We start from the raw sequence: 15,706 nt of genomic DNA, 5'->3' as shown, positions 1-15,706 counted from the left end.
GGGCCACTCCATGTCTGTTTAGGAAAGCAAGCCTCCCCTTGTCTGTGGGGGTGCATTACCATTTCCTTTAAGGTCACTAACTGAAAACACACCCCCAGAAAGGCTCTCAGAAGAACACAGAGCGCCTTTCATTCTTCATACATTCAGTAAGAATGTACAGGAGCACCTCGCATGGATTGCCGCCACCCATCCACCCCCAAACCCGCATTCAGCTCTGTGGAGCTCTGGCTGTCCTGGAACTTGCTCTGTAGAAGAGTCTGGCCTCAAACTCAGAGATTCGCCTGCCTCTGCCTCCCACCACAGCCTGGCTGGATTGCCTCTTTTAATAGGGCAATGGTCTAAGTGGTTTGTCTACCAGACTCATGACTGACTAGGGACAAACATATAGAATGGGGTGGTATGAGCTGTTGTCAACACTCAGAGCAGCTGACTTCATAGGCATAGGGGCACTAAGATCTGAGAAGGGGACATCACCCGCTTCACCCAGTCTCCCCACCAAGTCACACACTCTGGTTACGGAGAAGCTCAGTCTTAGGGCCAAGCTTGTGCACCAGGAACCACATGGTAGAAGGGGAGAAGCGAGCCCTGCAGTTTCGTTCTCTGACCTTTGTACTTGTGCATAAACACAAACACATAAAGGATCGTAATAAAAATTTCAAAATCATAGGTTCTTTTCAGAGGATATGTTATCAACGAGCACCCCCAGTTTTTATCCCAGGATGGTCTAAGTTCACGACATGGTATGCACACAGCTGCACAGCATCAGGTGACTTTATGCTGAATGTCGGAATGCGGCAGAATCAATCCAGACACTCACATTTAAAATCTTTTCTTAGCTCTTGTATCGCATCTTGAAAGCACTAAATTTGAATTAACCTATTCCAGCAGCTCTGCCTGTTGGAAATCAGAGTGGAAATTGATGCTCAGAAATTAGCTTTGGTTCGAGACAGCCTCATGACTGTGGGGACCGTGGTCAGGCCTAGGCATGGGAGAGCAATTATTCATATTATGAGAATGTCAGGAGAGCTAGATTAAAGTTGAAAATTAAGGAAGCTGCTATGAACAGCCTGGGGCAAAGGACCAAGATTTCAAAGACAATCCCCAAACCAAGCAGATAGGCTGACTTTCAGAATATCTTTGGGGAGCAAGGCTTGCTTTACATGTGTTCACAACGTAGGCTGTCAGTTCTCTATGTCCATCCAGGGTACAAACTTGAGAGGATGTAGCTGTGAAAGCCAAGATTACATTTTAATTTTTAATTATTATGCCTTAGAGATCCATGAAAGAAAAATGCCTCTGATCTGCAAGCCCCTTGCCCAAGGACAGAGAGTTCCTGAAATGCAGGTTAATGTTTATGGGAGATAATATAAGAAGCTACGCGTTTTCACTCCCCTAAACAAGTTTGTTTGACCTATCTGCACAGGATGTGCTCGATCACACATGGGTGGGAGGTGTGTAGGCAGGAAATATGTCAGGATGTGTGCTTGCCCCTGATTGGACCTTATTGAAATGCAATGATTTATGGATTCTCCTTCTTAAGCCCTTACCATACTTGATCCTCGGCCATTTCCAGGGTCTGGACCTGGTCAGAGCCATCCACCTGGCCACTACTTAATTAAAGTGGGCTTCATATTTGGCTTTTCACTGTGGTAGTGACCTCAGTCTCAATCAGTAGGATTAACGGTGGCACCGATTTCTACAGACTGCAGAGTCAGTTTCTCAACATGACCAGCTTCTTAAAGCAGAAGGTCCACATTTCTAACACAAACATTATAATCACTTTACTTCTTTTTTTTCTTGAGAGATAAAACAAAGCAATACGTGGGCTGGCAGGGCGCCCTTGCCAACCGGCAGCTTTGCTGCTAAGTGAATCACCTCCCTGCCCTGCCTGTTTCCTCGTGTGTTCAAAATGATCGCCATTTCCTCAAGTTTTATAGCAGCCGACACTTTAAAAAGACAAAACAAAACAAACCCAACATTTAGTAGGCCTGAATGAAACATTTCTCTGTTGTTTTTCAGGCCCTCTGAAGTACTTCTTTTTAAGTCACTAAAGCAACAGAAGTCATGTGCAGTCTTATAAGCCAAGACAACAGCGTGAATTTAAGTAAGGTAAGGTGCCGTTAGTGCTTTATTTTATTTCTAGTGCCTTTCTTGAATTTGCCAAGGTTTCTCCAAACCAGCGGTTTGCAACCCCCGTGGGGATCAAACATCAGATCTCCTACACTTCAGATATTTAAATTATGATTCATAACAGTGGCACAATTACAGTTATGAAGGAGCAATGAAAATGATCTTATGGCTGGGGTCCCCACAACATAAGGAACTGTATTAAAGGGTCACAGCATTAGGAAGGTTGTGAATGGCTGCTCTAGCCCTTTTGAAATAGTAGCATACTGTGTTAATGTCATCAGTGAAGACCTGCCGCCCAGTTTGTGAATGACAGGGAGCTCTCATTCTGTCTGGATCGTTTCCCTCCCAATGTCTTACACATGTTGCTTTGTTCATGTGGGAATTTTACAGTCTTATTGGAAACCTAGATCTTGAAATACAATTACTTTAGTTTTTTAAGGATTTTTTTTTTTATTTTTATAAGTAAATATCACATGTGTGCAGGTGACAGCAGAGGCCAGAAGAGGGCGGTCACTTCCTGAAGCTGGAGCGACAAGTGCTGTGACCCACCCAAAGTGGGTTAAGATCCTCTGGAAGCACTTTGTTCATGTTGTTGCTTTTAAAAATTGCTTTTGATTTTATGTGCTATGAGTGGTTTGCCTGCATGAATGTATTTGTACCATGTGTGCCTAGGTAAGCCAAAAGAGGGCATCTGACCCCCTGGAACTAGGGTTATAAACAGTTGTGAAATGCCATGTGGTTGGTTGGGAATTAAACTCTAGCACTCTTAACTGCTGAGCCATCCCCCGCCCCCCCATAACCCTCTGCTCCCACATGCAGACATTTCAGTGGCTTTGTTGCTGTCGTTGCTTAGTTCATCATTCCGCCTCCTTTTGTGTCTCACTCTCCCTTATGAAGCAGCTTGTTGCCTAAAATAGCATCCTGTAAGTATAGAAACACAGCTTTCCAATCACACAAAGGTTCTCTTGAGGTCTTCTGTAGGCCACCAATCAGAGACCTTCCCTGGGAGCTGGCTCCTGATTGGTGGAAGTAACTTGAACCAGTAGAATGTCAAAGAGCAAGCAAGAAAGAAAGGGGGAAACAAAAACATAGCAACAACAGAGTTTGCTGTCCTCGCTACCCTCAGCCTAGGCCAACCTGGACTCCTCCATCCCAAATGAGGTGGCCCCTACAATTTATATGAAGGCTCTGATTTACCACACAGCGGTGGTCCATCTGGTAACATGGCAGTCCAACACAGACTGGAAGAGAAAACTGAGCGACACAACTAAAATACAGTGTATTCCCAGGTAAAAAGGACAAACGCTTTCATCTGAAATGGATGACTCGGGTAAGCGTCAGTTAGAAAGCTCCAGAAAGTCCCTAGTGACAGGAACCATCTCTTTGAGCAGTGTTGTCGACTGCCACTGAGGGGCAGCAGTTGTGAATGACAGGCGGTCACGTGTGAACGCGCCTTCAGAAAGGAACTGCTGCTAAGTCGGGGTCCTGCGCCCAGGCAATGTTGCCTAGATGCTTTTAGAATAGGTTCCACCGTGGAGTAAAGTCTCCCGTCGTGCTTTTCTGGAAGAAGAAATTTTAATCATCGTATGTGTTCTCCTTGTTTACAGGATCCACGCGGTGGAAACAGGATGAAACTCACCAGTGAAAAGTTGCCCAAAAACCCTTTCTCTCTGTCTCAGTATGCTACTAAACAACAGAAATTCTTCCAGTGGAAGAAGGAAAAGCCTGGTATAAAAATCTGACTGTTTAATCTTTGCTGAAATCCCGTTTTTGCTAGAATAAACAAGAAAGGAAAGACATATCCTTGGTTTTGAGGAGGTAGTCAATGCTCTACTCAGTTCAGGCTCTCCTGGAGGCTGGCAACCTTCTTAACTCAGACAGCGAGCTGACCCTGGAGCTGTCTCAAGACCTGATTACCCTCAGGACTTAAGGATCTGCTTCTAAAAAAGAAAAGCTGGGTGTTGCTTCCCTCAGAGAGTGTGGCATAGTGCTTTACTGCAAACAGATATTTAAAGCTATTTATATAAGCCTTAAAAGCTGAAATGGAGAGCCAGGCAGTGGTGGCGCACACCTTTAATCCCAGCTCTTGAGAGGCAGAAGCAGGCGGATCTCTGTGAGTTCGAGGCCAGCCTGGTTTACAAGCGCCAGTTCCAAGACAGTCTTCAAAGCTACAGAGAAACCCTGTCAAAAAAAGTGGGGGAAGGGTTGGCCAGCTCATTTGATCAGTAGTTTTAACTATGGCTCAAGCAAAGGGTTTACCTCACCCACAAGACAGCTTTGCCCAATTCATGCAGAGACTGCATTCAAGTGCCTACCTTGCAAGGAGCAGCAGTCCCAAACTCAACAAGCATTTATTGACTATGTAAGGTGTTACATTAGGTGCCGTGATCATGACTTTATTTAGGGAGTATTCTTTCTTGGAGCTAAGTTTTAGGAAATAGAAGTGGGCAAGAAACTGATACTAACAGCATCTAATGAATTCTCCGTTACATATGGCTTCAAGAGAGAACATTCACGTTGTATGGTTAATGCAATTTTTACCTTTCTGACTCAGATTATTACTGTCATGCTAATCTGGTGGATACAGCATTGCAGTACCTGAAAGAAAGAATAAAAAGAGGGGATGCTATGGCGTATTTTCTAAGAGGTCAACTCTATTTTGAAGAGGTACCATTTTTGGTCTTTTTTTTTTTTTGTATAATTGTGTTGTTAGTACTTCATTGTTGGGGGTTATTTGAGTTTTAATGGGGCAGTTATATAGGGCAGATAAGACCTTGGGTTCCATCCTCAGCATCACACAATAAGTCGAGGCAGCCGATGGTCATGGCAAACTTTCAGGTGAATTTTGTTTTGTTTTGTTTTGTTTTTCGAGACAGGATTTCTCCATAGCTTTGGAGCCTGTCCTGGAACTAGCTCTCGTAGACCAGGCTGGCCTCGAACTCATAGAGATCCGCCTGCTTCTGCCTCCCAAGTACTGGGATTAAAGGCATGCGCCACCACTGCCCAGCTTCAGGTGAATTTCTTACGTTGTTATGCCTGAGAAACTCAGTGAGATCACATAGGCTATGGTTTTGTGACCATGTGTGGCACACAGACGTAAGACTAAGGAGCTATCTGGTCTTTCTTCACTAAAGTTATTCTGAAGGAGTCATTTGGAAAGACCCATTTTCACACTGCAAACTGAAAACATACATCTTATAGTTTTATTCACAATATGTAAGCTCATTCATAAACTATTTGCATGTTATTAATAATTGAATTCCCTGAAAAGTAGCTTTTCATATATTTTATACATCATGAGGAGACCATTTCTTTTTTTAATTCAAATTATGGTGGGATAGCTTGGTAGGTAGACATAAGAAAAATTCTCTGTGCTATCATATAGTTTTCAGTAACAGAGCTTTGATTTTTCTTCAGGTCCCAAAGATTTGTCTCCAGCCCCTCATGTTCCTTTGAGACTTCAGGAGATGATTAGTTCACATCCTCCTTTCTCTCTTACCTTTGCATGTTGGGACCTTCTTTTACCTAACTATCTTCTGAGGCCTCAGTGTACCCACCTATCAGAGATGGCACGGTCCGATGACTTAAGCAAAAAGTTTGGGCCATTTCCAATATGGCGGCACCGTCTGTTAATTGTGCATCCTTAGGCATAGATGACCATTTGATGCTTGAGTCCAGGGTTACTTTAAACACATAATGAAATGAACTATTCTCTGGGGCTTTCAGGGCTGGTATGAAGAAGCCTTGGCACAGTTTGAAGAAATCCAGGAGAACGATCATCAAGCAATTTATCAACTAGGCGTGATGTATTACGACGGGCTGGGGACTGTCTCAAATGCTGTAAGTCATTGTTTTGTGCATTGTGTTTAAGATTTCACTGCAGTGGTTTAATGACTTGTCTCCACTTTTACATCTTAATATTTAATTTTTTTAGTATTTGAATGATTACTGATGTCACTGTATACATGTATAAAAGACAAAGTTAATTTCTTTTGATTCCTTTCCACTCTGTCCTCCTTCAGCTCCCAATCTAACTAGTTTTTTGACATAACTAGATTCAACTGTCAGAAACAGGATTAGCACTCAGCCCAAGAAAACAAACTGGGGGCCATGGGCAGCATTTGAAATGACAAATATTGGTTGAGAAAGCAAAGGGCATTGCATTGACACTGGGATTGTGGAACACCTGATTCAGAACAGTTACATTCAAGTGGAGGCTTAAATGATGACAGAGAAACGAAAGAGAGAAAGTCAGAGAAAGATGTTTGCTCCGGAAATGCCTTGGCATTGTGGTGTGTGGACCAGAAAGGAAGCTACCCAATGCCAGGAATTCACTGTCTTGGTTTAGCTAACAGGAGTCATTTCTGAAGATTAGTAAGGCCATGGAATGGAGTTTCTGGACTGGAAAAGGTCAGGGAGCAGATTCAGAGCCACAGACAATTGGCTGAGGAACTGCCACCTTAGGTAACTTTTGGGTGGCTTTCTATGAGAATGCCTTAGTGATGCTCTTTTATTTTGACTTTCAAAAATGATTTTACTTTTAATTGTGCTGTATGTGCATGTGCATATGTGAGTGCATGTAGACCGCCTTGACGGGTTACTCTGTCTAGGGTTTGTAACCCGCCTGGCTGGTCAGTTATTCCAGGGTCACGGAGAGGCACCACCTGAAAGACATAGGCTGATAAGGAGGAAGGAGGCTAGGCATATTTGTCGAAGCCTCCCTTTATTAGAGTCATGGTTACAGCTTATATAGCCCCTGGATGAGGAGCTTGGGGGGCTGGGGCATGGGTCTTGCCACGTGGTCCACGTCCGTCACGTAGTCCAAGAGGTTACGATCGGTCAGGTCACGATTCCTTGGTCAGGAAGTCACAAGGTGACACACCTAGTTCTCTAGATAGTCTGGAATGTGAGGCAGGTTCCGCAAACAGATAGCTCTCTATTAACAGTTAATTTGGGTGTGAGATAGGCTTGGTCAATAAGACTATTCTCAATACAATTGAGAAGTAGAGCTCTCTGCAAAACTCCAGAAGGCGGTGCTTCCTGTAAATTTTTGGGGGACACGGCTCCTGACAAGTTCAGGTACCTATGGGAGTCGTGAGGGAGCAATGAATATCCTGGAGCTGGAGTCCCAGGTAGTTATGAGCCAGCAGCTTGGGTGCTAAGAATCAAACTAGAGTCCTCTACAAAAACAACATGGGTGCATGCACATACACACCCACAACATAACACATAGAGGTCAGAGGAGAACTCCTCTTCTATGTGGATTCCAGGATCAAACTTGGGTTATCAGGCTTCTTCACAAAACCTCCCCTTACTCAGAGAAGATGTCTGTAACTCGTAGGTAGAATGCAAACTGTGTCACGGTACTGATGCCACATGAAGGTTGGCATTTTAGACATCCGTCACTAAGGAACACACTCCGTAGAACGCGGGCTAGAGAAGGTAGCGTAAGATATTCACTCCACAGCGCCCGGGAATTTCTATCAGTGCACAATCTAAACAACCTTTCTCTCCTTGCCTCCATCCCTGAAAACCCAGAATAAACAAACTCCTAAGCATAAATCGGTGATCTTTTACACACGTGGTAAACTTGAACACTATACACTATAGGAAGAAAGACATTCCGTTTGAGCTAAACTAAAGACTAGTGTTTGTTTGTTTGTTCTTTTCCTTTGTGGAAGGAAAAAGGAGTGAACTATATGAAGAAAATCCTCGATTCTTCATGCCCCCAGACAGTACACTTAAAATTCGCTGCTGCTTACAACCTTGGAAGAGCTTATTTTGAAGGGAGAGGTGTGAAACGATCGGATGATGAAGCAGAGAGGTAATGGTCTCTGGAAGTAAAACTGTGGGGCTTCAAAAAGCTGCAACAAAGAATAACCCCCCTTGTTTTCTCTCTCAGACTCTGGCTGTTTGCTGCAGACAATGGAAACCCAAAAGCCAGCGTGAAGGCACAAAGTATTCTGGGACTGTATTATTCAATGAAAGAGCCTAAACAGTTAGAAAAGGTAACTTTCCCATCCCGTCTTAAAAAAATGTGTTTATTTTGGTACTGGCAAAACCCCAGCCTTGCTAGCGCTCAAATACTGACCTGTATCCCAACCCTTTTCCTTTGAACACTAGCGATATAGCCATCTAGATTCATAATGGTTTCGCTGGTTCTTTCCAGAGAAGACACTGTGAAGTAAGTGTGTAGGCTTGGATATCGCTTACATTTCCTGAACGATGTAGGGGAAGCTCGTACTTTGGGACCCCATCTTTGACTTTCCATCACCACAACAAATGTCTGACAGAGCAACTTAGTGCTCACCTGTGGAGGCCCAAAAATGTGAGCCTATTTTCACCTTGTCTGAGAGTTTCAGCTGGCTCAAAGTTGTTGACAAGTGTGGCTACACACCCTGACCAGGGTGTGGTTGCTTGACGTTTTTGATGTTAAGATGGTCCTAAAGGTAGATCCACTCCACCCTGACTAAAGGTCAGAGAATTCAAGTATACTTCCGCTCCTTCTTTTTGAATTAAGAGGTTTGACTCAGGGAGTGGCTACCTTCAGGATACTTTGCCTAGGGTGGGTTCACTGCCTAAACAACAGAATGCTTTTCTCAGGAATTAATGGCTTGATGGCTCAAAGTATTAAAGCAAGTAACTGTTCTAGTTGTCCTTTGTATCAGTTAAAGCAGTCTTTTGCCTTCCCCCCCCCAACTCGTTGTATTGAGTTATAAAAGTGTATGGAAAATTCAACGTTGGGATTTTTCAGTATTCACTGGAACTCCCTCCTGGTACTGTCCTGTGTTTCTGCTTTATTGTTTTCACTCTTGTCTTCTTCCTCCTCACTCACTTTTCTACCCTCCAAACCCCTACTCTGGTAAGTGGTGGTATACTTGTTGAAACTGGTCTCCTACACTCACCTCATTGCAGCCACAAAGCAGTCATCCTCCTGGCCCTGATGCTATTGGCTGGTGTCAGGTTCATCCCCCTTTGGAAACCCCTCACATGGAAACCCAAAACTGTGCTTCACTGCATCGGGATTTCTTAGCCCAACCTAACTGACAGTCAAGATTAACCATCAAAAATCCGAGAGCTCGGCTCCACCCTTTCCAGCATGTACAGCTGCTGCTGTCCCTGCTTCTACAAAAGGAGATTATGGGTACGAAAATCTGGCGTCTGCTAGAAAAGGTTAAACCAACAAAGCACAGCACTGCAAAAACGAAAAGAAAAGACACACTCCTGAAATAATGGCCAGAACCGTTGCAGCTTTAGTAAAGCGATGCTTCCTCTGATTTGAGAGAGCACTAAGTGACGCTGGCGAGAACACACACCAGGGATTAAAAGTTATAGCCACTGGGTTTCTGAAAGTGGTCTCGTGACAATAATTGGAAGGAAATCCTACACTGAGAGGGAAATGCAGGGCTACTGGTCAGTGCAGGGTTAAGGGCAAATTCCTAAGAGGCAGGTAACAGCCAGGGATGTTCTGAGCATCTACTCCTAATGTCTTTACATCAGATTCAGAGCAGTAGGTCATGTGATAGTTAATCTGGCTGTAGAATCACCGAGGAGTGAAGCCTCTGGGTTTATGTGGGGGACTATCTAGGTTAGGGTGAGATGGGAAGACCTGTTTTTAATGTGGATGGCACTATCTTTCCCCTAGGTTCTCAGGTCACACAAGAAACAAAAAGGCTGGGCCAGTGAGATGACTCACAGTTAGGTATTCTTGCCACCAAGCCTGATGGCCTGAGATTGAGCCTCAGAGCCCACATGAGAAAGGAGAGAACCAACTGTCACAGATCACATGCACACACACAATAAATGAATAAATGTCAAAAGATAAATAAAAATGAGCACTCTTTTGCCACGAACAATGCTGGCCTGTGACACTCACTTCAGCACTTCCAAGCCCGTGGGTTCCACGCCCATGTAAATACAGCCAAGGGCAACGGTGCAGCTAGTTCCTGGAGACGTGTCACATAACCACACCTCGAGAACTTTTTCTTTCTAGAACCCCCTCGTAATCTCGCCCTGCAGATAACATAATGAAACTGTGATTTCTCAGGCATTTTTCTGGCATTCGGAAGCTTGTGGCAATGGAAATCTGGAGTCCCAGGGTGCACTTGGTCTCATGTACTTTTACGGTCAGGGAATCCACCAGAACACAGAGGCCGCCCTGCAATGCTTACGGGAAGCAGCGGAACGAGGGAATGTCTACGCCCAGGGGACTCTCGTGGAGTATTACTACAAGATGAAGTTTTTTACCAAGTGTGTTGCGTTTTCCAAAAGGCGAGTGTCTTGGTTTGTTTTGCGTTGCTATGCCACCACCACAGATGGTTTATAACGAAGAGAGATTGTTTCTCACATTTCTGGAGCCCAGAAGTCTGAGATCAAAGTTTTGAGAAGCTCAGTTGGCTGATGAGGCCTGCATTTCTCCAGAGGTGGGGTGTCCTCATATTCAGGGTGTTAAAGGGCAATCCCCCCCCCAAAAAAAGGCTGTGTGCAGGGGGCTGGAGAGATGGCTCAGAGGTTAAGAGCACTGCCTGCTCTTCCAAAGGTCCTGAGTTCAATTCCCAGCAACCACATGGTGGCTCACAACCATCTGTAATGAGATCTGGTGCCCTCTTCTGGCCTGCAGGCATACACGCAGACAGAATTCTGTATACTTAATAAATAAATATTTAAAAAAAATGTTTTAAAAAAAAGGCTGCTGGGCCTTAATCTCATGAATGAGGCAGGCCCTTGTGACCTAAACACCTCTGAATTTTGTGACAGATTCAAGCCACAATAATACTGAGTAATAAGTAGAGTTGTTTCCAAGTACTTGATGTTATGCCAGATCTGTCCAACAAAACCTTCTTCAGGGTTGAAATGACAAGTGCTCAATGACCTTAAATACCCTCCTGCCACTGCGGCCTGAAAATTTAAACCAGTTAAGTAAGATTCAAGTGAACAGCCAGTGTGGTTACTTCTGCCCATACTGAAAAGGGCAGTTCTATGCCATTCACCTTCGGGATTTCAGAGCCATCAGCTGAAGTGGGTTTCTCACTATAAACTGACACATTGAAATGCCTAGGAAGAAATCTTCATCTCTTCCTATACTCCTCAGTCCCGTACTTCTATTACTGTGAAGTTGAAATAAAGCTTCACGACCGTGCTATTGTTCGGCTTACACAGCGTCTTAGGAATTCTTTGGAAACTCTTCTGAGTCCATAAGGCTCCATTCTCTTGCCTACATATATTTATCCATGCTATACAAACGTGGAAACACAAACAGACCCAGACAAACAGTCCACGGTGCTCTAGAGTGGCACCAGACTGTGGGTGAGCTGTCCATAGTTCCAGACATGTTCCCATCCCCCACCCCAGGGAGGGCCAGACATGGGGAGTTTCTCCCTTCCCCTCCTGGACATCTTAGCTTTCGGGCAGCAGGTCATTGAAGGAACCACCTCTGGTATTCCCTGCAAGTGCCCATCCTAAGATTCTGAACAGTTCTTAAAAACTGCAGTACATTGATTCCTTTGTTGTGTGTGCATGCGCACACACCATGGCATCCATGTGACGGACAGAGAACAACACGGTTGGACCCTTCCACTATGTGGATCTTGAGGGTTAATTTAAACTCAGTTCTACAGGCTTGCCAGTAAGTGCCTTTGTCTGCTGAGAGGATCTTAAAAATTTGTAGAACTTTGCATCTTTTTCCATATTCTTAATACCCCTAACGTTGTAGCGAACATGAAGCTGACCAGATGTCCTTCTCACATACATCCACATATTTGTGTATAGTTTGCAAAGACTGGCTTCTTTTCTACTGAACATTTTTTTTTTTCAAGAAAAACCTGCGAATTTCTTACAGTGTTAAAGCGGGCCTGTGTGATGGCTGTAAGGTTAATGTTTCCATGTATGATCCAAGGGTGCCATGTTTTACAGCAGCTTGGACCCTGGGAGGAAAGGACAGACACGAGTTAAATAAAATGCAGTTGGGGGAGGGGTGTGGTTCTGCCACCTCCTCAACCTGGAACCTCAGTGTTTTATGCTGGCTGAAGGTCCTGGAGGGAACAGTCTCCAGCTGCAAACATCTGGGAGGAGGAAGCCGCAGCTGCTAGTCTTTGACCACACTTTAGTCATCCACAAGCACTCATATTTGGACTCCCAAGAAACACTTTGCCATATCTTTCCAGCCTGGCCCAATGGGTAACAGTTTTACCAATTGTCCCATGGGCCCGAGTCCTTGGAGTTTCCAGCATGGCTGTGCCCATGTCAAAATACACATTCCCTCATGACTTCACTCAGTCGGGGCTTCCTCTGCTCCCTGCACATGGGAATACAGGATCCTTTTTTATCCCCTACTAAATTTATCCTCAAGATATTATTCTTAAAATATTAATGAGCACGAAATTTCTTTGATGGCTGATCCCTACGAGTGTCCTCACAAGGAAGCTATAGTCTAAGTTTGTCCCTGCCTGCTATTAGCAGATTGTATTACATAACTTCACCCCACAGCAAACTTCTCAAAAGGGTAGGAGCAATATTTTGAGCAGAGAATTCCCACAGATGGTTCTGTGAAAACATAAACCATGACTGACATCCTCTTAAATCTCTCACGTCCCTTCAGGATAGCGGACTACGATGAAGTTCACGACATCCCCATGATAGCGCACGTCACGGACTGTCTCCCAGAGTTTATCAGCAAAGGCATGGCCATGGCCTCTTTCTACTACGCACGGTGTCTCCAGCTTGGCTTGGGCATCACGAAAGATGAAGCATCTGCCAGGCACTACTACTCTAAGGTAAGTTTGGGGATAAACTAGAAACTGACCTAACTGGAAACCACTGCCTTTTCACTGTGCAGAAAACCTGTCTATGGTAAGTCTGTGCCGGTTATTAAGCTCAGATGATAAAAGTCCCATTTTGATGTAAACTAGTCTCCTTAAATTTGCTGCCACCTGGATCTTTAGAGCCTAAATGTTTGTGTCTTCAGCAAAAACAAAACCAAAAACAAAAAACTATTAAACCTACACCTCCATTCCAGTATTGTAATTAAATGTACGTCTTAAAGCAGCGCACCCAGGAGAAAGTTTCATGACTATGAGGTCATCAGTAATCAGTAACCCTCTCACCCCCCCCTCTCCCATTTGAATCCATGTGGTCACTTTCAGATCTGAGACTTCGGTGGGTCTGGGGAAGGGGGACATTGCAGTGAATTTTTTAAAAACTGTGTGTGCTTTATGCTCCTATGTCCATGACATTCTTGAGCACATGTTAAAATGGCGTCATAATTAACTCTGTATGTGGTTCTGTGGTCATAAGTCTTGCTATGTTCCAGGCTGACCTGGAACTCACGGCAATCCTGCCACTGTGGGCCCCGAAGATTCTGGAATGAGAGGCTAGTACCAGGCCTTATTTTGGAAGAAGTAATTCATAGTCTCTGGGAGTGGGATACCACCATACCTGCCAAAGCTCAGCTACTGTGTTGGAAACAGCTTTCCAAAGTAACAAACACAATGGATGTCTGAGGTTTTTACCACCACACCTTTCTTTCCATGTGAGAAATGAGTGTGAGCAAAGGAACTTTTCTAAAAATATAAACCTTTTTGCACCATGCTAATCTCCAAACCAATGCAATTTCATGTTCTAGATCCAGGAGAACATCTTGTTTAAAGGACCCAGGATTTGGTATACACACTCTACAAGGGCAGTAAAAAGACAGCAACATGAAAATGGTTTTCCTCCTGCGGGGATGAGACCCCATTGCTGTGCACCAGCCTAGACGTAGACACAGTATCAGTGAGCCCACTGGATACTATGGGAGATGCTGACGAAGAGGCAGCAAACTAGTGACTCCACATGAGGTTTACGTTTCATTGAGAGCCAAACATGAGGGCATCCTGAAAGTGTGGTCACTGAACTGAGGGTCCTGCACAAAGGAACTGTGGCGGGGAGGAAGGGGACTTGGAGCTACACCAAAGTAGGCAGTAAGATGGCAGAAGGCCAGACGTCAGTCCAGGGACACTTGTCTGGTGGCAGCTCACTCTTAGAGATATGGCCCCTTGGGCCTCTCTAAGCAATGTGCATTCTCTCAGAACCCACAATGTTTCTAAAGTCTGTGGAGGGAAATTTCAGCTCAGTGCAAAAAAGAATCTTTTGACTTCAATGTCTCAGAAACAAATACAGAGGTTTTTTTTCTTAGAAGATAAATTCTGGCCAAGAGTAAGAAGCTAAGCAAATAGTAAGACCAATGTCCTCGGCACTGAAGAGACAATTGCTGCTCAAAATTGTGTGTGTAGCAGACAATCTCTGATGTTCCTGCCAAACACTTGACCTTCTAGAATCACGCACCCTATCACTATGCATGCATAATAAGACTGTGTATTTTAAAACTGAATTATTATAGATTCTGTTGTTCACATATAGAACAGCTTGAGATCAAAAGTTAGTGATTTCTATTTCTCTTGTTTTAATAATTCTTTAGTTTTAATTTTAAAATTGTGTGTGTCTGTGTGTGTATTTCTAAAGCAAAGTACCAAGCAGTGAGTTTGTCAGATACCTCTCTTCTCTCCACTTTTAAGGCTTGCCGTCTGAACCCTGCGCTGGCAGATGAGCTTCACTGCCTGCTTATTCGCCAAAGAATTTAGACCACAATGCGTTTCAACAGAGACCATCCATGCTACCGGAAACAGCGTGCACATGCTCACAGCAGCTATGGCTGTTGTTTTCTACACCCCCATCCTATTATCCGGGGTATTTTACAGAAACGTCTCCTTCATTCTTCTGGAATTTGTACAAACCAAACTTTAGACACCAATCGAATTGCTGGAAAGAGTCCTCAGAGGGCCACCTCTTAGCCTAGAGTGGCCCGGACCGCCCTGAGTTTGAAATAATGCCGAGAGCAAGTGCCCCCTTGTCTTATTAAACCAGTGTCTGGAACGACTTAGTAAGATCGAGTTTGTGCTTTCTAAAGTACACGTGCTGCCGACTTAGTTAAGAACGTAATTTGAAAGATTAATTACTTACATTTTCTTTGGCATTTGTTTAATTTTATGAATTTTGATAATTTAAAAATGTTATTGAGTCATCTGAAATTTTTCACAAAATTAAATGAAGGCCAAACACAATTTAAAGATTAGACTTCCAAATCCTTTTTGTAGAAAGTGTATAGTGTTTTATAACTTATTAAAAAGATTCTTACAGATACTGGCTAAGCTGTAAATTTTTTAAAAAAAATGGATTTAAGAAATTACTTAGCATCATGTCCCTCCAAATGTTCCCTCAAAGATCTTAACTAAATAAGCAAAAAACATTATGATCCGCGATAAATATAAGAATTACAGCAATATGCTTTTATTTGTATTCATTTTCTACATTTATTTTAAATCTTAGAAACATTTCTATACAAGATAAAATATGGAAAAATATCATAAAAATCATTAACCAAAGGACTACATCTAAATACTGTTCTGTAATCCAGCCTGAGAATGCTATATGAATTACGCTTTAGGTTAGCACACAAAGACATGGATTCCATAAATGTGCTGCTATACTTTGTTCTCATTCCTTTTTCCCCACTGCCCTCCCTCACTGGAGTCCCCACAGC

General features: G+C 43.7%; 1 protein-coding gene across 2 annotated transcripts; it reads left to right on the top strand.

Annotated features, from left to right (window-relative positions):
• The first annotated feature begins 3,758 nt into the window (after positions 1-3,758).
• Positions 3,759-15,132, top strand: Lrp2bp (LRP2 binding protein). 2 transcript variants are annotated; one of them, XM_057752870.1, is made up of 8 exons: positions 3,759-3,858; positions 4,685-4,797; positions 5,857-5,967; positions 7,812-7,954; positions 8,033-8,138; positions 10,178-10,401; positions 12,728-12,902; positions 14,682-15,132. In XM_057752870.1, the coding sequence occupies exons 1-8, from the start codon at positions 3,759-3,761 to the stop codon at positions 14,745-14,747; spliced, it is 1,038 nt and encodes a 345-aa protein (XP_057608853.1). In that variant the 3' UTR covers positions 14,748-15,132. The 2 variants fall into 2 exon arrangements, with proteins under 2 accessions (XP_057608853.1, XP_057608852.1); XM_057752869.1 differs by having other exon boundaries at positions 5,857-5,970.
• Positions 15,133-15,706: the final 574 nt, after the last annotated feature.

The sequence above is a fragment of the Chionomys nivalis genome, chromosome 20 (assembly GCF_950005125.1).
Source record: "Chionomys nivalis chromosome 20, mChiNiv1.1, whole genome shotgun sequence".
NCBI classification, from domain to species: Eukaryota; Metazoa; Chordata; class Mammalia; order Rodentia; family Cricetidae; genus Chionomys; species Chionomys nivalis.
Note: the sequence above shows the minus strand (reverse complement) of the source record. Positions and strands in the feature narration are given on the sequence as shown.